The sequence below is a fragment of the Muntiacus reevesi genome, chromosome 2 (assembly GCF_963930625.1).
Source record: "Muntiacus reevesi chromosome 2, mMunRee1.1, whole genome shotgun sequence".
NCBI classification, from domain to species: Eukaryota; Metazoa; Chordata; class Mammalia; order Artiodactyla; family Cervidae; genus Muntiacus; species Muntiacus reevesi.
Window position 1 is genome coordinate 226,546,376 of NC_089250.1, and position 23,341 is coordinate 226,569,716.

General features: G+C 57.6%; 1 protein-coding gene across 1 annotated transcript in view; it reads left to right on the forward strand.

Moving 5' to 3' along the window:
* JPH3 (junctophilin 3) overlaps nt 1-23,341 on the forward strand; it is a 74,394-nt gene that overhangs the window by 30,331 nt on the left and 20,722 nt on the right. The window contains exon 2 of the mRNA XM_065920448.1: nt 234-1,011. Within this exon, the coding sequence (XP_065776520.1) occupies nt 234-1,011 (778 nt within the window). The remainder of the gene's footprint in view (nt 1-233; nt 1,012-23,341) is intronic.

Genomic DNA, 23,341 nt, shown 5'->3' on the forward strand with positions numbered 1-23,341 from the left:
TTATCCTTTAATAAAAATAAATTAATTGAAAAAAGAAAAGAAGGGTATACTTTAGACAGCACCAGAAAAAAATAATAAAATGACCACGCGTGATAGAAACCATCAAACCACCTGGGGCTGACGGTCGGTCTGCCACGATGCTAACCTGGCCGAGTTGCCCCAGGACCGGGCGAACCGTGGCGGCCGCTCACCTCTCCCGCCCGCGAGCCTCACCCTCTCGCTTGTCTCCGCAGGGACCTACCAGGGCCAGTGGGTCGGCGGCATGCGCCAGGGCTACGGCGTGCGGCAGAGCGTCCCCTACGGCATGGCGGCGGTCATCCGCTCGCCCCTGAGGACCTCCATCAACTCCCTGCGCAGCGAGCACAGCAACGGCGCGGCGCTTCACCCCGACGCCTCCCCCGCCGTGGCCGGCAGCCCCGCCGTGTCCCGCGGGGGCTTCGTGCTGGTGGCGCACAGCGACTCCGAGATCCTCAAGAGCAAGAAGAAGGGGCTGTTCCGGCGCTCGCTGCTGAGCGGGCTGAAGCTGCGCAAGTCGGAGTCCAAGAGCAGCCTGGCCAGCCAGCGCAGCAAGCAGAGCTCCTTCCGCAGCGAGGCCGGCATGAGCTCGGTCAGCTCCACGGCCAGCGACATCCACTCCACCATCAGCCTGGGCGAGGGCGAGGCCGAGCTGTCGGCCATCGAGGACGACATCGACGCCACCACCACCGAGACCTACGTGGGCGAGTGGAAGAGCGACAAGCGCTCGGGCTTCGGCATCAGCCAGCGCTCGGACGGGCTCAAGTACGAGGGCGAGTGGGCGGGCAACCGGCGGCACGGCTACGGCTGCATGACCTTCCCCGACGGCACCAAGGAGGAGGGCAAGTACAAGCAGAACATCCTCGTGAGCGGCAAGCGCAAGAACCTCATCCCGCTGCGCGCCAGCAAGATCCGCGAGAAGGTGGACCGGGCCGTGGAGGCGGCCGAGCGGGCGGCCACCATCGCCAAGCAGAAGGCGGAGATCGCGGCCTCCAGGTAGGAGGGTGAGGGCCGGCGTGGGGGGTGGGGGTGCCGCGGGGCGGTCCTGGGTCTCCGGATACGGTCTGGTTGGTAGTGCTGTCTACTTTGAGGCCTACGCGGGTGTTTCTCAAACTATGCCCCGTGCAACCCTGGGGTTCCGCAGAGGTTCTCAGAGGTGAAGCAAGGAGATGGTTGGTCTGAGGAGGCTCCGGGCCTTACAACCTCCCCTCAAATGGAGCAAACCTCCCTTTCTGTCTCTTCCTTGTTTTATATGCTGGTGTTTGATGGAGAACGGTATTGACCATTCTCTTGGTAGGGTACATAGCACAGCTGCTGGCTGAGAGGAAGGTGTATGCCCCCACGGCCACATTCCCAGCCAGGCACAGAGTGCCCGGTGCTGCAGGGATGTGGGAGGTGGGGGGCAGCTGTCCTGGCCACCCCAGCCCGAGGCCCAGGTTGTCCCCGGGCCCTGAAGATGACACCAAGTGAGCAGGGCCGGGTTGTGGGCCCCGGCCCAGGAGTCACTTGCAACTTGTGCTGTCCGCCATCACCTGTTCTCAGCGGGACACAGAACTCACTGTGTGAATTCAGCAGCCTCCAGACCCTAAGCAGGGCCCAGAATTGACTATAGGCAGGCGTTGTGTTGGCTATTGAGGTGTCTTTGTATTGGTGCAGGGGTGGGAACTTCAGAGCTGGTAGAAGGAGCCCCTGGGTCCCCCCATGAAGCTCAGAGGAAAGTGTGTGAGCCTGGGTCTGCCCCGTGCTGCTGCGGGAGGCCGTGGACAGCAGGAACCGCCAGCCACTGGTTGAAGGAAGCCACTCGGTTGAAAACCAGAGCCCCCGGGTGGTCACGCTGCTGGGTTCTCAGGGAACCATTCCTGACTTGAGTGTATCGAGAGCCTCTGGCCATCTGTCTACTTCCTGGGTCAGGGCAGGGCCCTGGGGTCAGCCCCGAGGGTCGTGGGGCCTGGGATAGGAGTCTGGGGCACTTTAGATGCCTCAGGCTGCCCGTATAGGATGTGTCCAGGAGGACAGACGCTGAGTCTTTCTGGATAATTCTGAACTCCTGACCAGGGCAGGCCTGGGATTATTCCAGGGAGACGCCCAGCTCAGTTATGGCTCAGGCCTTCCCAGCCTCATCGCTAATAAAACTTTAGCCCATGTGGTTCTGGTTCTCAGCGACCTTCCATCCATACTGGAAGAACAAAAAAAGGTGGCTGCGGTTTGTTGGCAGGATATCTGCCGCTCACAGCCAAGGTCTTAGAGGGGAACGAAACCCATTCCAAGAAGCCAAGGGGAAAAAGGAGTTACTGCCTGAATGTCGGGGTCCAGCTCTGTTCACCCCTGCCTGTTCCCCCAGAAGTGTTTAGGCACACAATAAATAGGAGCAGCGTTTATCACTGCTCCTCTGGTATTTTACAATCAAATTTGGTTCCCTAGTTATTTTTTCCTTTATAAATATATAACTCTTGCTCCACATAGAAAAACTGGATGATGGAACATGAAAGGCAGGGAGCGACCTGAGGGCGGGTCTCATGCATCACCCAGAGACCCCGCTGGTGTTAGGCATTTTTCTTTTCTTCAAATAATTCATCTATTTTTTACCTTTTGTGTTTCTTCATCTTATTGACCTCAGTGGACACAAGGCACTTTGCAGGGCAGTGGGACAGTGTCGTCAGAAATTTAGGGGCTTGTGAGGCAAAAGCACAAAGATTTCGTGGACAGTATTCCCCAGAATTGGCTATTTTATTTTTGCTAATATTTATCTTTTCGGCTGCGCCGGGTCTTGGTTGTAGTACACGGGATCTTCGATCTTTGTTGTGGCATGCGGGATCCTTAGTTGTGGTGTGCGAGCTCTTATTTGCGGCACGTGGGATCTAATTCCCTGACCAGAGATTGAACCCGGGCCCCTTGCATTGGAAGTGTGGAGTCTTAGCCTCTGGACCACCAGGGAAGTTCTGACTTTATTTGAAAGTCTGACGCTCAGGTGAGCCTCTTGGGACTGGGGGCATGGGATGCAGGGCCGTTTTCTGACACACCCCCAGAACCTGGGGGGTGCTGGTCTCTAAGAAGGAGTACATGGAGGTGGTGGTGTGGGCGGAGCTCACAGCCAGCTCCCCGAGGACCCCCACCTGGACCGCCATGCAGCTGCCTGCCTGGCACAAAGCCCTGAGGGTGGCTCCATGTATCGCGGGCTGGCTCGCTGAACGTCCAGCCTGGCCCACCGCTGCTGAGCAGCCTGGGGAGGGCGCTCACCGTCTCTGGGCCGGGTCCTTGTGGACAGATGGCCTGGAGCAGCATGCAGTGCCCTCAGCGAGTGTGGGGCCTGGCCACCCTCCCAGGTGACCCCTGAACCGGGTCGGCCCCTCCCCTCGCACCCCGGCCTTATGGGGAGGTGGGTATGAATGCATACCCTGATGTGGTCTCAGCCTGGCGGCCTCGTGGTGCCCTGGGCCACCATCAGAGGTGGGAGGGGACAGTGTCCTCGGTCCCCAGACACGTTGAGGGTGAGCCTCCATTCCAGGCTGCAGCAGGAGCTGCACTTGCCTGCGTTTTCTCAATGGGTTTAGATTTTAAAAAAAAGAGAGAGAAGCCAGAGGCTGCCGTCCTGGAGAGCAAAGCCAGTGGACGCCCGGGAGCCCCGAGGCCCGCCCTCCACCGGAGCGTGAAAGCAGCCGCGGCAGCCGCGTGGGGCCGCGGAATGGCTGGCCCCGGGCGGGCTGTGGTCACTGTCACAGCCAGGAGCCGGCCTGGCGTCAGCGAGCCGCGTCCTCGGGCCCAGCAGGCGCAGTCGCTGAGCCGAGCCAGCCAGAAACGGTTCGGGGCGTGTGTCCTCTCTCCCAGTGCGGGGACCTCCCGGGGGGCGGCTGCTGTGAGGAGGGGCACGGGCCTTCCTGGGAAAGGGGGCGGCATGGAATTCAGGGTCCCAGACGGGGTCCTGTTCCCCGTTTCAGGGTGCACCGCACCCACCCTGGCTTCTGGGGCCGGGGCCAGGCCACACGGCTGAGATGCGGAGCTGGGGTTCCTCCTGAGCGCTGGGTCTGCAGGCTGGCCCCCATCATCGCTGCCTATCATGCGGGCTGGCATCACTGGGGACACCCAGGCAGCCCACCCAGAGATACAGAACTCCTCAATGGGGGTGCCACCTGGGCTCCAGAGCCCTGCCCCAGCCCCCTCAGGTTGTGTGTGAAATGCAGATGCCCCTCACCCCCAGAGCTTCTGCCTCAGCAGATCCAGGTGGGGCCTGAGCAGCTGCACTCCTGGGGAGCCCCTGGGATGCTGGTGCTGGCTGGGCCCCCAGCAGGGGAGCAGACATGCCTACAGCCGAGGTGGGAGGTGGAGGAACTTCCTGCTCGGTCAGGTAACGTGGAGCCGGGGCTAAGGGGAAGGTGTGCCAGGCCGGTCAGTCTGCAGAGACAGGCGGGCTCAGAGGCCCCACTGGCCTACCCCGGGGACTTCTCAGCAATGTCTTGTCTGCACAGAAGCTAGTTCTGAATGAATGAATGAAACTAGTTCTGAATGAATGAATGAATGAATGAAGATGCTCAGCCCCGCCCCTTATCATCAGGGGCCTGGCCACCTCCTTCGGTCTGAGACCTGGAGGCAAGGTCATGGCCACCGTGGGTCTGGGCCGGGTTCCCCAGGAGCCACAGCCGCATCGTTCATCTCAGGTGGACTGCGGGTCCCCTCTTGCTCCTGGGTGCCTGCAGACTCTCCAGGCCGAGGTGGACCCACCGTGGTCCAGCAGGGCAGCATCCTCGGCAAAGCCCACAGGACAGAACTGCAAGTTCCCACGGGTTTAGTCTGTCTCCGGCCTGACCTGCTGTAGACGTGGTCAGTCCTGGTCCAGGTATGCAGTGGGGCCTGGTGGGTCAGCTGGCTCCACGGGGTGAGGAGAGGTAAATTCCCCCCAAGGTCCTGGGTTGTGGGGGTTACACCAGAGCCTGAGTCTGGTGAATGTGACAGCTCACTGTCCTCACCCCGACACCCTGCAGGAACCGGAGAGGGAGGGGCTGGGTGGTGGAACAGACGCTTCTGTCCCTGCCGCCTCTTCTTGGCCAGGCTGCCCTCTGGCGCTAAAACTGCAGCCTGGAGCTTGGAGCCAGCTCTGCTTCCTGGGAGTGACCGCTGTTCTCGGGGGTGAGAGGGGAGGAGGTGTGGGCGGGGCGGCCTCGTGGTTCCAGGCTGCGGGGTCCCCGCGGGGCAGGGGTGTGGGGGCAGGAGGTGCGCTGAGGTTGCCAGTGGTCATGGTGGTCGGCAGGGCCGTGGCCGCAGGCCCGCATGCTGCCCATCAGCTGATAACTCCGTCTCGTGATGCTTTGCTGAGTGAGCAGAGTTGTGGGCAGGTGGAGCTAGGAGGGACCTTGACCTGACGTTTAGGTGGAAGGTGACAAGTTCCTGGCAGGGGGGCAGCCATTCCTGCCTCCTGTACCCGTGGGGAGCTGCAACCGCATCCTCGCACCAGGCTGGCCGGCCCTTCTGAAGGACGGTGGTGGTTCCCACCGGTGAGGTGGGAGAGCGGGCTCCAAGGGCAGCCTGGCTGAGAGTCAGGCCCCCGTGCGGAGCCGGTCTCAGAGCCCAGCGGTGGCCCAGGCAGGACTAGAACTCACATCTTGGCGCTGTCTGCTGCCCTGAGCCTGCTCTCAGCCCCTTCAGACCTGGACCCAGACTGGGGGCTCTGTGAATAGAGGGGTGCTGGCTGCCTTCCGTGAAGTGCTCTCGAAATCCAGCCCTGCCCCTGGACAGGAGGGCTTCATGCATGAAACCTCGATGAGGTCTGCTCAGGGACAGGCTTCTACGTCCCCAGTCGTCTTTTTTATGTCGATCCTGGGCTGGTGTCTGTTTGGGCCTGGGGAGACCTGTTTGCTTAAAGCTTTCTGCTGTGGCTTCTCTCTCTCTTTTTTATTGCAGTGCGGACTTTTCTCTAGTTGCTGCGAGCAGGGGCTGCTCTCTAGTTGCAGTGTGCAGGCTTCTCATTGCGGTGGCTTCTCTTGTTGCAGAGCACAGGTCCTAGGGCATACGGGCTTCAGTAGTTGTGGTTCCTGGTCTCTAGATTGCAGGCTTAATAGCTGTGGCTCACAGGCTTAGTTGCTCCACAACATGTGTGATCCTTCTGGACCAAGGATCGAACCCATGTCTCCTGCTTCAACAGGCGGATTCTTTACCACTGAGCCACCAGGGAAGCCTGCTGTGGCTTCTCTGGTCCTGTGAGTTACGGGTCTTCAGCAGGTCATCCCCAGAGCCCTGGGGGCAGGGGGACAGTGAATGAGCCCCATGTAGGTCAAGACAGGGAGGGTGCATTATCTGCAGGGGAGACTGCCTGGGGCTCTCTAACTGGGGCATCTTTCCATCTTAAAGAAAACAATATTTAAGGATCTGAAATCAAGGTGGGGGGTCATGGTTTATTATGGGTTTAGGATACATTCATATCACTCCTTGTTAAAATGTAAGAGTAATGCATCCTTGTAAAAATACTAAAGCAATAAGGGCGATGGCTTCCCAGGTGGCTCTAGTGGTAAAGAATCTGCCTGCCAATGCAAGGGATGATGGTTTGATGCCAGGGTCGGGAAGATCCCCTGGAGAAGGAAATGGCAACCCAGTGTTGCCATTGGGAGTGTTCTTGCTGGGAGAATCCCATGGACAGAGGAGCCTGGTGGGCTCCAGCCCCTGGGGCTGTAAAGAGTTGGACACGGCTGAGTGATGGAGCACTCACACGATAAGGCAGACCAGTATCGAGTAGCCACGTCCCACCATGGGCTGTCCGTCTCCCTTAGAGGGAATCACAGTTTTTTCAGCATGTGTGCAGATAACTGTATCACACCTACAGGATTCCGGGTCACGGTGAAGGGATTGTACTGCTGACTTGTTCTGTGGCTTGTTTTCCTTTTTCCCTCACTTATGCCAAAGACCTCTTTCCATGTCAGGATTTCCCCCTGGTGTCTGCGTCATATTCTATGTTATGGGTGCACCACCATTGTCCAACTCTTAGACGTGTGCTAAGTCGCTTCAGTTGTGTCTGATTCTTTGCAACCCCAGGGACTGTAGCCCACCAGGCTCCTCTGTCCATGGGAATCTCCAGGCAAGAATACTGGAGTGAGTTGCCATGCCCTTCTCCAGGCGATCTTCCCAACCCAGGGATCGATCCCTCATCTCTTATGTCCCCTGAATTGGTAGGCGGTTCTTTACCATTAGTGCCACCTAGGAAGCCTGGTCCAACTTTTACTCTTTAAACAAATGTTTCAGCTGCGTCCCATCCTGCAGTCTTATAAGGCAGCTAAGACTGCCTTGTCTGCCCGGCTCTGCTGCTGGCACAGGTCTTTCCCACCACGACCCCCCAGAGCAAGTGTGCGTGGCTGAGATGTGTGTAAGGTGCTGTCTCATCACCTGGCGATAGGCTCCATCACCTTACCTTGGCTGGGAGGGAGGGCTGCAAAAGGAGGCGGTGGGGCGGCCTTGAGTGACTGCTCTGTCATTGAGGGGTTTCTCCCTTCAGTCAGCCAGTAACAGCGCCCCCGCCCCGCACCCAAGAAGTCCATATCCTAATAATCCCTGGAACCTGCAGATGTGTGACCTTCCTAGGGAAAAGGGACTTGGCGGATGTGATTACATTCGGCCCTACTCAGGATTGCCGGAGTGGGGGCCCAGTGTTGTCACAGGAGTCCTTGTTGCAGGGAGGTGGGAGGGCAGAATAAGTGATGTTGGAAGTGGAGGTCGGGATGATGTGGCCACAAGCGAGGGGGTGCTGGTGCCTCCAGACGCTGGAAGAGGGGAGAAGATGGATCTCCCTGGAGCCTGCATTGGGAACCAGCCCCAGTTCAGCCTGTAAGACAGACCCGTTCTGGACTTCTGACCTCCAGAACCGTAGGATAACTAATGTGTGCTGTTCTGGGTCGCTGCAGCTCCGTGGAAGCCTGTGCACCCCCAGCTCTGGCACCGGGTGGGCTGTGTCACCTGGTGTCCCCTTCTAAAAGGAGCAGGTCCATCCCCTTCCCGCCCCCAGCAGGAGACCTGCTCTGCAGCCGTGGTTCCAGGCCCTGCGGAGATGGACTCTCAGTGAGGAGTACGTGCAGCTTCCTGCCTCCGGGGGAGGGCCGGCCACACGCCAGAAGAGACCTTCTGGTGGGCGACAGCCATCTGTTCCGGCTCTGGCCTCCCAACATTAAAAAAAAAAAAAAGAAGGAGCAGAAGAGGCTGGGGAGTGGGGTGCCAGGTCCTGGAAATGCCTGGGTCAGGGGCCAGCCCGAGGGCCCCCGGGGGTGAGAGGCCATGGAGCCCCCAGACCTGGCTCTACCCCAGAGACTCGGGAGCACTTGGCCTTGGGCCTGCGAGTTGCGTCTGTGAGCCGCTTCCTGGGGCCTGGAGGGTGTCGGCTTGGGGTGCCAGCCTGTGCCCACACCTCTGTCACCTCCGGTCCTCGCGCGTGGGGTCGGGGATTCAGGCTGTCAGATGGGATTAGGATCGCTGCCCGCTTTGCTCTGGGCCACTTGTCAGACAGACGCACTGAGCTCTGACTCACCCGCGGGCAGCTTTCCCACCTGGCATCGGAAGGCGCCTGGGGTGACCTGGGCCTGTGTTGGCCATGTCCGGGAGAGCCCTGACCCGGGGTTCTGGACTGGGGGGCTGCTGAACTCGCCCCTTCACAGAGAAGCTGTGGCCTTTTACATGGCCCTGGAGGACGGGCCTCCCACGTGGCCTTGGTGACCTGTCCCCAGACTTGGTGGCACAGGGATTTTTCATCCTAATCTAAACCCAAGCCCTTCTGTTACTGCCCGAGCCTGTTTCTTTCCCGTCGTTGAGGGAAATAGTAAAATGATCTGCTGTTAATAGGTTTGTGGCCTTGGGCAAGGGCCATAAACTCCCTGGGTCTCCAATTTCAACCCTGTGAAATGGGTTGAAGAGGTGGTGTGCCCAGTGGGGTTGTTGTGAAGACTGACACGTCCCGGGAAAGACAGGACACCAGCTGTCTTCCCTGTGATGTGTTAGAGCAGGTGGGAGGGGTGAGGGGGTGTTGGGGGGCTCCTCTGCCCTTGACCCCTCTACCCCTGGGCAGCCATGGAGTCTCAGTCTCCCCATCGGGTGCCTGCCTCCCTAGATGTGGAAATGACCACATCCACGCTCGTCAGATCCGAGGAGTTTAATTTGAGTTTAAACTGAGGAGTTTCATCAAATCAAAGTTCACTTCAGTGCAGCCTGGAATGGGCAGGCACGTGTGTAGGTTACATGTTTGTTCCTCACCCCCATGCCCTTGGCCGTGTGACTGTGGTCTGCCCCCTGGAGCTCAGCCACGGGCTTTGTCTGGTCCGCGGGACCAGCCTGGAGTGATGGAGGCCCCGTCCCTGGCTGAGGCCCTGGGAGGCTCACTGTGTTTCTGCTCACTCTCCTTGTACTTCTGCTGTTGCTGTGACAACACGCCCTGGGAGCCCCCATCCCTGGGGGTGGGGGAGAGGGACGCTTGGGGACACCTGGATGCATAAGCAAGAATAAAGGAGTATTTTAAATCACCTCCTCTTGGGGATGGGGGATTTGTTTGGCATCGCTGACTGCTATGGCCCTCGTGGGTGGTCCTGGATAAAAGGATCACTGTGCTTGTCTGCACACACTGTGGGTCCGGCCACGCTAGACCATTACCATTAGTCCTCTGGGGGGACATTCCTGATCCTTTGTGTGAGTGTCCTGGGGCTGCCACATCAAAGTGCACAAATGGGGTGGGCTTAAACAATGGGAATGTTTTCTCACAGTCCTGGAGCCAAAAATCCATGTCAGGGTGTGGGCAGCGTCACCCTCTCTCTGGATGCTCTCGGGGGGTGAGGGGGCAGTCCTTCCTGTCTCTTCCAGCTCCTGGGTGTCCAGGCATCCTTGCAGGGTGGCCACATCCCTCCAACCTCTGCCAGTGTCTGTCCTTCCTTCTTATGAGGACATGCCATAAGGGCCGCCAGCATCCAGTGTCACCTTATTACATCTGCAAAGACCCTGTTCCAAAGAAGGCCCCACTCTGAGGTTCCCAGTGGATGTGAACTTGGGGTCTGCATTCTGCACGGCTGCCCCATGGCCACGGCTCCTGTGGATGTAAATGCCTTCTTCCACCACCTCACTTCAATGTCTGTGATCACGGCTCCTGCCTCTGGAGTCAGGCCGGCCTCCAGAGGGCTTGGAACAGAACTTGCTACTCTCCCAGGGAGCTCCTTGCTTTCCTACAAAGTGTCTTTGGGTCTCAGGGTCTTATGTACTCTGGGTCATCGTGTCCCAAGCTCTGAGGGGCCACTTTAGCTTTCCCGGACTTTTTCTAACCTTGAGTGTCTTCCATGAGAAGCTGCCATATCCTCATCTAAGGGGTGTGTGTTGTGGGGGGGTTGGCAGATGGCTTGGGGGGATAGAAGGGGTTTCCTCGGTCACTGCTTGCTGACCATCCTGTTCTCACAATGCCCAGCCTCTGCTCCAGTATGAGCTTCAGGCTTTGTCTGCCGTCAGCACCCACACCTACCCCCGCTGCCACCCCAGACTCTGCCCCAGGCTCCCCTTTGTCTCTCGAAAGATCCACTTGTGGGCTCTGCCAGATGGGAAGGGTCATCTTCTCCCAGCCTGTATGGTACCTGGAGGAGTTGTACCACGTGAGCACTGAAGTTACGGCTTTGGGAATTCCCTGATGGTCCAGTGGTTAAGACCTCATGCTTCCACTGCAAGGAGACCCAGGTTTGATCTCTGGTTGGGGAACTAAGATCCCACATGCCGCATGACACAGGCCAAAAAAGTTATGGATTCAGCCCTACCAGCGACAAGGCAGGAGGGAGAAACAGAAGCTGGGAAGAACAGAACATTTGGTGTGTAAGCACCTCTGAGCTTACTCATTTCCACTGTAGAGACCTATATATTCTGCATAGTAGAGCCACTCAGTGTATATACTTTGGGGGATCTTGAAGAGTCATTTTGACTCCTTGAAGTTTTCTCCAAACCTAAAGTCTATGTGGAACATGACTTGGCTCCATTAATCAGGACTCTGTTGCAAGCAGTAGCATCATCATTCAAATTAGCTCAAGCAGAGAGGCCCTGTGTTGGCTCCCAGTCGCCGGGTTGGCTTCAGGCACAGCTGGATCCAGGGATTCAGATACAGTCAGGGCTCTGTCATTTTCTCCCTTTCTTGCTTCTGCTTTCCTCTGTGTGTTAATTTCACTCTCCAGCAGGTTCTCTGCATGTGGGGGGAAAGGCCACCAGGTCTGTGTTCACGTGCTTCTTAGAGTTCTCAGTCCTGGCGGGAAGGCGAGATGCTTTTCTCCTGGGGCCCATATAGTGATGGTCTGGAAAGGCTCAGCTTGGCTCTGCAGGAGTCACATGCCTGCTAATTGCCCTTGAGGATGGAATTTGCTGATTGGCCGGGTTGGGTCATGTGCCCATCTGAGATGTGAGGGGTGTGGTCAGAGGATGGACATCCTGCCACCCCATCAGGAGTGCCGTGGAGGAGGGAAGGTCCCTGATGAGGGGCACTGGGCAGGCAAACCTCTGTCCAGCTCCAGAAGGGAGCACTCTCAGGTCATGTTCTCCCGTCCATGTGGAAGGTTAGAGGTGCCTCAGCCGCTCTTCTTCCCATGAAGACACATTTACATACCATTAAGTCACTCTTTAAAGAGCATGACTCATTGGTTCAGAATGGTGCAGCTGTCCTTGCTGCTTCCAGAACATTTCCAGCACACCCCAAAAGAAACCTGTACCCCTTAGCAGCCTCCCCCAGCCCCTGGCAGCCACAGATGTAAATTCTTTCTCTTTGCCTATTCCAGACACTTGGTGTAAGTGGAGTCGCACCATACGTGGCGTGGCTTGTCTGGCTTCTTCATTCTGTGCAGTGCTGTCACGTCGTCAGGGTTCGGCCCCGTTGTAGCCTGTGTCTGAGCGTCATCCCTCTCCACCCGAGTGATAGCCCACCACGTGCAGGGGCCTCATGTGGTCGATCCACTCCCCAGTTGATGAACAGTGGGCTGTTTCTACTTCTGTCTGTCATGAATAGTGCCGCTGTGAACGTTCGTGTGCGAATCTTTGGGTGGGTGTCCATTTTCAGTTCTCTTGGTTGGGGACCTGGGAGAGGAATTGCTGGGCCAAGTGGCGATTCTGGGTTTAACATTCAGAGGTGCTGCCCCACAGTTTCCCACGGTCTGCTCCTTTGACTTCCCGGTTAGCACTGGATCCCGCATCTCGGCATCCTCCCGGACTTGTTCCCGTGCGTCTCTGATTCTAGCTGCCCCCGTGGGTGTGGAGTGGATCTCCTTGCATGTTTTTTTAAAACATTTATTTATTTTATTTGACTCTGCCAGACCTTAGTTGTGGCATGCAGGATCTTCAGTTGCAGCATGTGGGATCTAGTTCCCTGACCGGGGCTCGAACCCTGGCCCCTTGCACTTGGGAGCGTGGAGTCTTAGCCACAGGACCACCAGGGAAGTCCCTCCTTGTGGTTTCAACTGACATCTCAAGCATCTTTCCCTGTACTTGTTGGCCATCTGGGCATCTTCCTGGGAGACCTGTCAGCAGCTTGGGTTTTAGTGAATGTTCGTGTCTCTCCCCTGTGGGGTCTGTGTGTTAGTTGGAGGCACCCACCCCGGGAGACAGAGCTGCCCCGTGCTCTAGGGTGGGCCTCCCCGGGGTGGTGCCCGGGAGAGCTCCGGGCTGGGTTTGGCGGGCACCGAGGGAGGGCCCTCTTCCTCGGCAGGGCTGTGCAGCCGCTCTGCACCAACCTGCTTGACTCGGAGCCCTCGACTACAGTGCTGTCCTGGGGGAGCAGCAGGGCCCTGCTGGGGACAGAACCGACTCATCTCTACCTGTTACCAGGGAGACCCGGTCCCTCCAGCCCCGAGGCCCCGGTGAGCTCATCTTCCAGAGGGGTTACTGCAGAGCCCTCCCCGGCTGGGGTCCCTCAGGGAAGAGACTGAAGCTGCCCAGGACCCTGACCCCTGACCCCTCTCTGAACCCCAGGTCCCACTGGGCTGCCAGGACCTTGCAGTGTCAGGGATGCTGGCGGCTGTTAGTCGCTCTCCCATCCCACCTTGGCTTCTCTGGCTTCTCTCTCTCGAGCCCCCGGCCCCACCCTGGGCTTCTGGGCTTGGGGGTGGGGGGCGGCAGTAGAGTCTCAGCTGAGTCTCAGGTCCCAGTGCTGCCACCCAGCGGTGGGGGGCTGGCGAGAGACCACGTACATGGAAGGTGTCATCTCTGCAGTGGACGGACAGGTGCATCTGCAGCCGTAGGGTCAGTAGTCTGCTCTTCTCTGTCCCAGTGCTTCCAGGCCTCAGGAGAAAGTCCAGATCCCCGGCTGGACGGCTGCCGTTGTATTCTGGCCCTCTGTCCCACACATCTGCCCCACCGCCCTCTGGGCAACCTCTTCTTTGCACACACTGTTCCCTGTGCTTGGAATGCCTCAGCCCCACCAGCCAACTCCTATGCACCCCTCAAGATCCAGTTCAGATACACCTTTCTGAACTCATCCCTGACTGAGGCAGGGATCAGCTGCTCCCTTTCTGTGATCCCAAAGCACTTTCTCTTCCCCTCTGTGTTGGCGTCTGTCTGGCGGTGCAGGAGTTTTTGTCTGTTTGTTGGGGTGTGAGTTCCCTGAAGCTGTGACTGTTTCCTTCTCAGCACCCAGTAGGTACAGCAGTGAGAAAGGGAAGGAGGGGGCCTCTCTAACAAAGAGAAACATGTCTGAGTAGTAAGGATTGGGGGCTGTAGGGTCAGGCCAGCCGTGGGGGACTGGGCTGACCTCGCGTGAGCCTTCACTGAGCTTTGGTTTCCCTGTCAGTATGTCAGGCGTGATGATAGCCCCACTCTTGGGGGCAGTTGGGATGGACCGGGAGAACACGTGTAGAATGCTCAGCGTGTCCCTGCCTCCAGGAAGCCCTCAAGAATTGTATTTCCACCTTGGGATCTTCAGGGCAGTGGGAACTCACAACAGACTGCCTAAACACTAACTCAGGAATCAGGATTCTCCTGCCAGACTCTGGTCCTCTGACAGCCCACAGACACTGTTCTTCAGGTTCTGGTCACCAGTCCACCGTCTTCTTGTGGAAAGGTGACCACACACATGTACTGGTCACCTGGCACCTCCCGACAAGGACTCAAAATAAATCCCTGCCCTGGTTTGGCTCCAGGAAAACATTGTCACTGCAGACAAGCTGCTGTTTGTTGCCAAGAACCCGAAGGGCGTGGCTATGTGGGTTCCCGTGGTCCACGGTGGATGAGGGCTGTGTGCCACCATTTCCCTTGGGGGTCAGAGGGTGGTGCTCTGGGGTTAGAAAGGGCTGTGGCTCGTGTCTCCAGCCTTGTCATGGCCTTGGTCTTCCTCCTTCAGGGTCCTGCTCGTGTGTGTTTGGCAGGAGGTAGGGACCTCCATCAACAACAGCCCCGCCCGCCAACCCCCGTGAGCACAGAATCCCGCACACGAGGTGCAGAGCTGGCCTCAGGCCAGTGTCCACCTTGGCAGTGTTGCCTCTCCTTGCTGAGCTGGTTTCTCTGTCTGTAGGACAGGATCATTTTCTGTTTTGGTTTTGATTTTCATTTCCTCTTTCCCTTCAACAATCATGACTATTCCCAGGAGTGGCAGTCAGAATACCTACTACCGATCAGCACAGCATCAGCCGGCATCCCTACCAGTACATGGAGAACCGAGCACCTGTCTCCATCCATGCCCCTGCCCGGCCCGCCTCCTGGGGAGTCGGGGTTAAATGAGGCGGGAGGCAAGTGCACACAGCACAGGCCTGAGCACACGGAATCTCAGCTGCTCCACTGCTGTCACGGCCCCCCACAGGTTACCTTTTGCCTCTTCCCAGCCACCCTCTGCAAGCTGACCTGAGTGGGGCCGCCAAAGGTGGGGCCATGACAGTGGGGCCTGATGGGTGGGTCTTTCCAGGGTTGCCAGGAATCCCCAGAGTTCACTCGGTGCCCCGACTGTGAACTGGCCTCCCTGATCTGGTCAGATGAGCGAGATGCAGCTGGAACCTCTGTGTCCCATCTTCAGTGGCCCTCGGCAGCACAGGAGCCCATGTGCCTGCTTCGCAGCTGAGGAAACACAGCGCCTTCCTCACCCTAACCCGCTCCTGGCATCCTCATCCTCCTCTTTCCCTGGTGCCTTAGACGTGTGACAAAACCTCACAGACACAGGCCTTACACGAGACGTGGTCTCTCCCAGGTCTGGAGTCTGCAGAGTTTGAGGTCAGGGTGCCCGTGGGGTCGGCTCTGGGCTCTCTCCCTGGGGGCAGACAGCACCATCCCTGTGCCCTCACGTGGAGTGTCCATGTGTGTGGAGAACTCTCTTCCCCTTCTTATAAGGACGCCGGCCCTGCTGGATGGGGGCCCCACCTTTATGACCTCATTCATCCTTAAGGACCTCCTATAAGTGCCATCACCATATACAGTCACATTTTGGTGGTAGGGCTTCACATAAAAATTTCAGGGGGTACCAAACTCAGTCCACAGCACCGGGTGTGTTAGGAAGGAGGCAGATTGACAAGACCTAAAATAACATCAGTTTTAAGGTCTAATACAGGCTGTAACGTGGATAAACCCTGGGGACATGGCACTGAGTGACAGGAGCCAGACACAAAAGGACAAGTCCTGTCTGACTCCATTCACGTGAAATACGTGGAAGAGGAGAAAGGAGAGCAGAGGTTCCCAGGGCTGTGCAGGGGAGGGCAGAGAGTCCCTGGTACTGGCACTGGGATTCTGTTCAGGGCACTGGAAATGGGTTTGAAATAGATCATGCTGATGGTCACACGACACTGCGGATGTCACCCCTGCTGCAGAATTGCACTCTCCAGAAGGGTTAACTCCATATAGTTTGCCACAATAAGAAGCTCATAGCAGTGCAAAGACATGTGCTTATGTCTTGCATGGAACATCCACGCTGTCCCCTCCAAGGTGCACATGGCACTGAGCTCACACCCCATTGGCCAGAACAGAGTCACATGGCCACGCAGCTTCAAGGGAGGCTGGGAAATGTAGTCCTTATTCTGGGCAGCCATGGGCTACTATGCAGGAGTGGGGCCAGTGGTTCCTGGATGGGCAGCAGCCGTTCTGGCCACACCTGGTCACAGGGCAGTCTTTCTTGAGGACATGGTGTCCATTCTTCTGTGCAGCCTTCCCTGAGCCCCAGGACTCGGGCCCTGCAGTGTGCCCTGTGTTGCTCGTCTTAGGGCGGTGGGACCTGGCTTCCTCTACCCCACCTGCCCCAGACTCTCACTCTTTGGGTGCAGGGCGCTGCCTGTTTGTTGACTGGCATCTCCAGGGCCAGGTTGAGAATCTGGCACCGAGGAGATGCTCAGCAAATACTTTATGAATGAGCAAGAGTGGGTGAAAGTCCCCTCCTGGGGGGTCACAGCTCTCAACAGTGGGGCCGTGATTTGAGCCCCAGGCGTGACATCTGGGTGGAGAGTTCTGTGTTTGCCTTTTGGGAGAAGCACTGGGACAGGGGTTCCATCTCTGTGTCTCCCTCTGCCCCCGTCTCTCCACCGTGGGTTCGGACACAGACCCCGGGCACAGGGAAGACAGTGAGACAGGGGACTTTCCCTTGACCCCAAATGTGGGCGCTGGTGGCAGGGAGGTGGGGTGCTGCAGGGCTGTGCTCCCCGTTTCCCGCTGTGGGGGAGCTGGACAAGCTGTGGGCGGCTGCTGGCAGAGTCTATGGGAGTCTGAACCCCAGCCTGGTGGGCGGGCGGCTGGGAGCAGGGCTGGCTGCTGGCCTGGAGCACGGCGTCTGCCCCCCCACCGCAGCCCGGCTCCTGCCCTTTCTGACTGAACGTGCCCTTGTTAGCTGTCTCCCCGGCAGGAGACTTGACAGACCCAGTAATTGCATAAAATAGCTGAACAAGGGCGCAATCACAGGCAGGGTGCCACTGTGGCCGTGACCTCGGTCAACACTGGCTCCGAAGGAGGCATCTGGCCAGCCAGGAGGCCCAGCCAAGGCCTGAGATGGCCTGCCCTGCATCTGGGGCCTGGTGCTGGGCTGCACAAGTTGTGTGGCCCTGGGTGAGCACCCCCCCCCCCCCCCCGCCACCACCCACCTTGTCTGATGGGCAGAAGCCGCCTTGGGCTCTGGGTTGAGAAGGATTCTGAGGCCAAGTCTGGGCTCAGTGGAGGGGCCTTGTCAGTGATCCAGACCGTCTGTCGTGGGTTTGGGCAGGGGGTGGAAGGAACACCAGGAGGGGCTATGGGAGCAGACCAGGGCTCCCACGTGTGGACGTGAACCTCTCCAGAGTGAGCTGCTCACCCTCTCTGATCCTTGGTGCCTGCAGCATTTTTTTTTAATGTAAAAGATTTTTGTAAAACATACATAAGCTTAGGTCACTCAGTCATGTCCGACTCTCTGTGACCCCATGAACTGTAGTCCACCTGGCTTCTCTGTCCATGGGATTTCCCAGGCAAGAACAAGGGAGTGGGTTGTCATTTCCTACTCCAGAGGATCTTCCTGACCCAGGGATCAAACCTGCATCTCTTGCATCTCCTGCATTGGGAGACAGATTCTTGACCAGTAGCGCCACCATTATGTATGGGCTTCCCCGGTGGTGACAGTGGTAAAGAATCCACCTGCCAATGCAAGAGATGAAAGAGACGAGAGTTCGATCCCCAGTCCTTCCCTAGCCCCTTCCCAGTCCCCTCTCCAGCCCCAGCCCTCTCCCCAACTCCCAGCCACAGCCCTTCTACTCTCTGTGTGAGCCTGGTGGTTCTTGGAACCTCACGTAAGTGGAGTGGTACAGTGTCTTGCATCCAGCTTATTTTACTGAGCCTAAGGTCACGGTACATCCATGTGGTGATGTGTGTCAGAATCCTCCTTTCTGAGGCTGGATGATACTCCACTGTGTGGATGGGCTACATTTTGTTTATCCACAAGTCTATTGCTGGACACGTGGGTCACGTCCACATTTTGGCTGTTGTGAATAATCCTGGAGTGAATATGGGTGTGCAAATATCCTTTTGAGACCCTGTTTTCAGTTCTTTTGGGTCTGTACCCACAAAGGGCAGGTGCCAACAGGCATTGTCTTCAGTGGGAGGTAAGGGGCTCACTGCGAGTGGTCGAACTAGACCCTTCTTCCCCAGGGAGTGCTCAGGGAACCCCACGCTGGACCCTGGGCCTGCCTGGAACCTCCTGCCTCACCTTGGGGGCTGGTCCAAGAAGCCAGGTCAGGGCTGGCAAGGGCTGTGGTCTCTCCAACCTGCCGGTCAGGGTAGAGACCCCTTCCTCCCTGGGCCTTGAGCTCAGGCCTTGCTGTGAGATTGTGCCCATGATAATGACCGTAGGCTGATCTCTGACCACTGTGGGAATGGTCTCCTGTGAGCCCGTGACTCTAAACCCTCACCACGCCTTCCCCTGTGGCTCCAAGCTGGGGACAGAGGGAATGGGACACAGGGTGCTGTCCACTCAGCATTCTCTGACACTGTCCCCTGCCTGCACCTGCCTGCCCACGTCCGGTTTCCACCATGTCCTGCCTGGCCCAGCTCACGCCGGTGACCACGTCCACACTCCTCCATTTCCTGAGGCTGTTCAGACAAAGCACTCTGTCTCTTGTCCAGAATGTTCCGTCCCCAGTTGGCAGGTGGGTCATCGTGGCTCTGTCCTCGGCTTTGAGGTTAGATCTAACGGTCGGCCCTGACCCCAGGCAGCCCGTGAACCACTACCCCCACACCTGCATGGGTCTCCCGGTCCTAGTCCTGGTGGTGACAGCTGGACTCCTGAGCAAGGCACCTCCATCTCTGGGCCTCGGAGCTAGAGTGGTGAGTCCCCTCCATCAGAGTCAACACGCTTTTCTGTAAAGGATGAAACAGTAAATATTTAACCTTTGGTGGCCCTGAGCTCCCTGTCATAGAATCATCCCTTTATTTCTTTTAAAAAATATTTATCATTTTTATCTTATTTATTTGGCTGCACTGGGTTTCGGCATGTGGAATCTAGTTCCCTGACCAGGGATCGAACCCTGGCCTCCTCCATTGGGAGCTTGGAGTGTTAGGACTGGACCACCATTTGTTGTTGTTATTCGGTTGCTCAGTCCTGTCTGACTCTTTTTCGACCCCATGGACTGCGGCATACCAGGCTTTCCTGTCTTTCACCATCTCCTGGAGTTTGTTCAAATTCATGTCCATTGAGGCAGTGATGCCATCCAACCATCTCATGCCCTATCATCCCCTTCTCCTCCTGCCTTCAATCTTTCCCAGCATCAGGGTCTTTTCTAATGAGTCAGCTCTTCGCATCAGGTGGCCAAAGTATTGGAGATCCAGCTTCAGCGTCAGTCCTTCGAATGAATATTCAGCACTGATTTCCTTTAGGATGGACTGGTTGGATCTCCATGCAGTCCAAGAGACTCTCAAGAGTCTTCTCCAGCACCACAGTTCAAAAGCATCAATTTTTTGGTGTTCAGTCTTCTTTATGGTCCAACTCTCACATTCATACATGACTACCGAAAAAACCATAGCTTTGACTGTGTGGATCTTTGTCGGAAAAGCAACATCTCTGCTTTTTAATACGCTATTTAGGTTTGTCATAGCTTTTCTTCCAAGGAGCAAGCAAGGAAGTCGTTTTTCCTAAAATCATTGAAAACGCAAAACCCACTCTCAGCTCCAGGCATTAGCTGGATTTGGCTGGTGGGCTGTGAGTGGCAGTGCCATGCCCTGCCCTAAGAGGGGCCTCTGACTCTGTCTACAAGTGTCACACTACCCTCCAGCTCCACGGGCACCGGCCCACGGGTGGAGTGTTAGGGCCTGTCCATCCTGCTTTGGGTGTTTCTTTTCTTTGGCTGTGCATCGGCAAGCGGAGCATGCTGGCCCCCCATTTCCTCCAGTGTTTGTTCCTTGTCCTCCCTCTGACTGCTCCAGGTCCTCTGCCTGCAGTGGCACTTCCTCCAGGAAGTCCTCCTGGTCTCCGCCCAGACTCCCCACATGTGTTGCCTGAACGCATGAGAGCTGGGCCTTGGCCGGGGCTGACCTGGCACTTGGGGGCAGCCTTGCTCCAGCACCATGCTGCATTCTCTGATGTGGACACCAGGATTTGGGGTCCCATAGAGCCCTACCCCTCCTACAGGTGTTTGGAGGTCAGGTGCCTACTCACACCCTTTCTGGTCCATCTCAAATCCAAGCCCCACTGGTGGGACTTGGGTGGGGAGTTGGTGAACTGAGCCTTCATCGAGCTTAATTTCATAGAGGAGGTGATGTCTCCCTGTTTGTTGTGTGAGGGCCAGGGAGCTTCATTTCACAAAGAGTGGCCCATCAGACTGGCCCTGCCCAGTATCCAGGGAGAGTTGGAAGAGCCGATGGAGGGGGCAAGGTCTTGTCCTTCCCTCCTTGGCAGTGGTTGGGGCTCAGTCTCTAAAGAGATCTTTCGTGGCCAGTGCTGAGCCCCTTGTGCCCTCAAATTACCGACAAAAGAGTTAAACACCAGTGCCACCACCTCCCCTTCCTCCCCTGGGACCAGGCCTCTGAGCCCCCACCCCCTCAGGCCACCTTACTGGGCGGGGTTCCTCCTGCCTGCTCCTAGCAGTCGCCTGGATCTGCCTCCGGGGAGCTCCAGACTTTTTACAAACATCTCATTAATCCTCTGTGAGGTCCCGTGAGCTTAAGCCCGCGCAACTCTGCCTTCAGAGAACTGACGATTAGTTACAAAATCTCCCCGAGCTTCTCCAGCTGGGCGCGGAGCCTGGAGGTGCTGCTGGCGTCTATCGTCTCGTGTCCCATGGGACGAGGGACGTCTGCAGTCCAGGGTCGGAGTCTACCCTGGGTCCTCCCGGGTGGAGCTGGCTAAAAGCCCCTGGTCCCCCCTGCATACCTGCAGGAAACGTCAGATCTGTGAGTAGATTCCCGATTCAGGACGCTCACCTGCAGGGTGGGTCTCCGAGCCCAGACCAGGTGTCTCGTTCCACCCACACATGACTCGGGAGATGCTGAAAAAAAAAAGAGAGACTGGTTACTGTTAGACAGCAGCTTGTGCCCAGACTGGGGCTTCATCAGAGTGGGAGGAGTGGACACCTGAGCTCGGCGGGCAGGATCTTACCCCCTGCCCTATCTGTCACCCGAGGCAGCTTATGAACCTCCCCTGGGCCACAGCGTCCTCCTCTGTAAAGCAGGGTGATCCTCACACCAGCCACTGGGATGGATGCCGCGTGGAAAGTGCAGGGCGTCGGGTTGCTGGGACGGGTAGGCCGAATGCCTGAGAACCGCCAGCCCAGGTGAGGGGGCGGGAGACAGGCTGGACGGTGCAGAAGGAGGAGTATTAATGATGTTCGTGGCAAGACCAGCAGCTGATCCAGGGCACGACCCCGTGCCCATCCCTGCAGGGGCCTTCATGTGCTCACTCTGGCCGAGGAGCTTACGTTTAGGGGCTCCAGGGCTCAGAGAGGCTGGTGGAGACCCGGAGGACTTCCTGGAGGAAGTGCCACTGTAGGCAGAGGACCTGGAGCAGTCGGAGGGAGGACAAGGAACAAACATCAGAAGAAATGGGGGCTAGCATCACACAGCAAGAATCCAGCTACGTGTGGAGCCCAGCCCCATGTCCAGGAGGCTGTGGGAGTTGTTCCTTTAGCTCTGTCTCCAGCACGGTTCCCTGGTGGCTCAGACGGTTAAGAATCCGCCTGCAATGCAGGAGACCTGGGTTCAATCCCGGGGTGAGGAAGATCCCCTGGAGAAGGGAATGGCTACCCACTCCAGTATTCTTACCTGGAGAATTACATGGACAGTAGAGCTTGGCAGGCTACAGTCCATGGGGTCATGAAGAATCAGACGTGACTGAGCGACTGACTTTTTCACCAGCACAGCTCAGCCCTTCCCAGACTGTGGGGACTTCCTACAGCAACTCAGGGACTGAGTGAGGTCCATCCCACCGCTGGCAGCCAGTTCCTACAAGCCTGAGGCCCTGATCGAGCTCGCTGTCACTCTGCAGGAGCAAAAGTAGTGATGGGGTCATGAGGCGGGGTTCCGAGTGGGCACGGGTGGGTGATTGCTGCACCCACGGGGGCCCAGGTACATGGACCTGACAGAAAGTTGGCGCCACCTCTGAGCCGCTTTTGTCTCCCCTCCTCCTGGAGCTGAGGCCTAGAGGAGGGAGCCCACCCTCCTCCAGGAGGAGGTAACACCTGCAGGATCTCAGTGCAGGGCCAGCCCGCAGGCCTGGGCACACGTGGCCCTCCTGGCCTGGTTTTGTTTATCAACCAGCCAGCAGCGCCCGTGGGTTCTGCTGTGAACGGGCCGGGTGCTGGATCCGTGGGTGGACCCCAGATGACGATCCATCCCTCACCCACGGCGCCATCCCCCGGCTGGCCACGCTGTTCCATCCTCCTTTCCATCCGCTCATTCATCAAGAGAGTGTCTCCTGAGATACCTCTGTACCCCAGACGGACGCTAGAGACGGGCACAGCCGTTCTCAAGGGACCGGGATGGGGCGGGGTCGGGGAGCCGGTGTTCCTGTAGAATCACCCACCTGCACCATCCATCCACCATCTGTCCTGTCCCCGGATGCCTGGTGGAGCCAGTCTGCCCCCTGCCGCTGTCCTTGGTACTTGGGAGGAAGAAGGAAGATGATGCTCACGGAGCATCCACGCTAAGGCAGGACCAGGATCTGGGCCCTGAGTGGGTGGGGGGTGCAGGAAGGACTTCCCCGCAGAAGTGACCTTGGTCAGAGATCCCGGGACCAGTGGGACTGGGTCCTGGCCCTCCTGGAGTCGGGATACAGTGTTGCCATCACAGAGGGTACCGTGGGGGTAAGCAGGGCACTGGGTGAGCTGTAGGTACAGTGATCATCCGGGTCCCCTGACCCAAAGGGCCCTGATTCTCAGCGTCACCATCTTCATATGCCTGATCCTTGGCACCTCTGTTGAGTCAGTGCAATTCAATGGGACAGCGCGTAGGGTCTTGGCCTTTATCCCAGAGGCAAGCTTGCGGCCGCTTGCCCCCTGACCTCTCCTGGCCCCACCTCCCCTTCCAATCCCAGTATGGCCAGTGTGGTTAGTGAGGGGCCCACATCCCACCACTGCTTGCTGCTCTGTGGAACCTGGGATGTTGGGCTGGGCACACAGGCCATGCTGAGCTGAGCTGGGTCACAGAAATTTAGCGGATGATGGCGCAGGCCGCCTCAGGGTTCCTGGAGAGCCATGGAGGCCAGAGTCCTGGGCCCAGTCCAGATGTCGTGGACAGTCTGGTGCCTTTTGAAACTGAATACAACTGAGTTATTTCAAGTTTCAAGCATTAAGTAGGCAAACCAAAGAGGACAGGGACCTGCTTCCTTTTGAACTGTTTTTAAAAAAAAAGAATTCTTTTTAAACTGGCTTTTAAGTGGCTGTGGATTCCTTAGGGCCTTACCCCAGCCCCCTCCCCAGACCCCACCCTGTCTGGGCGCACAGAC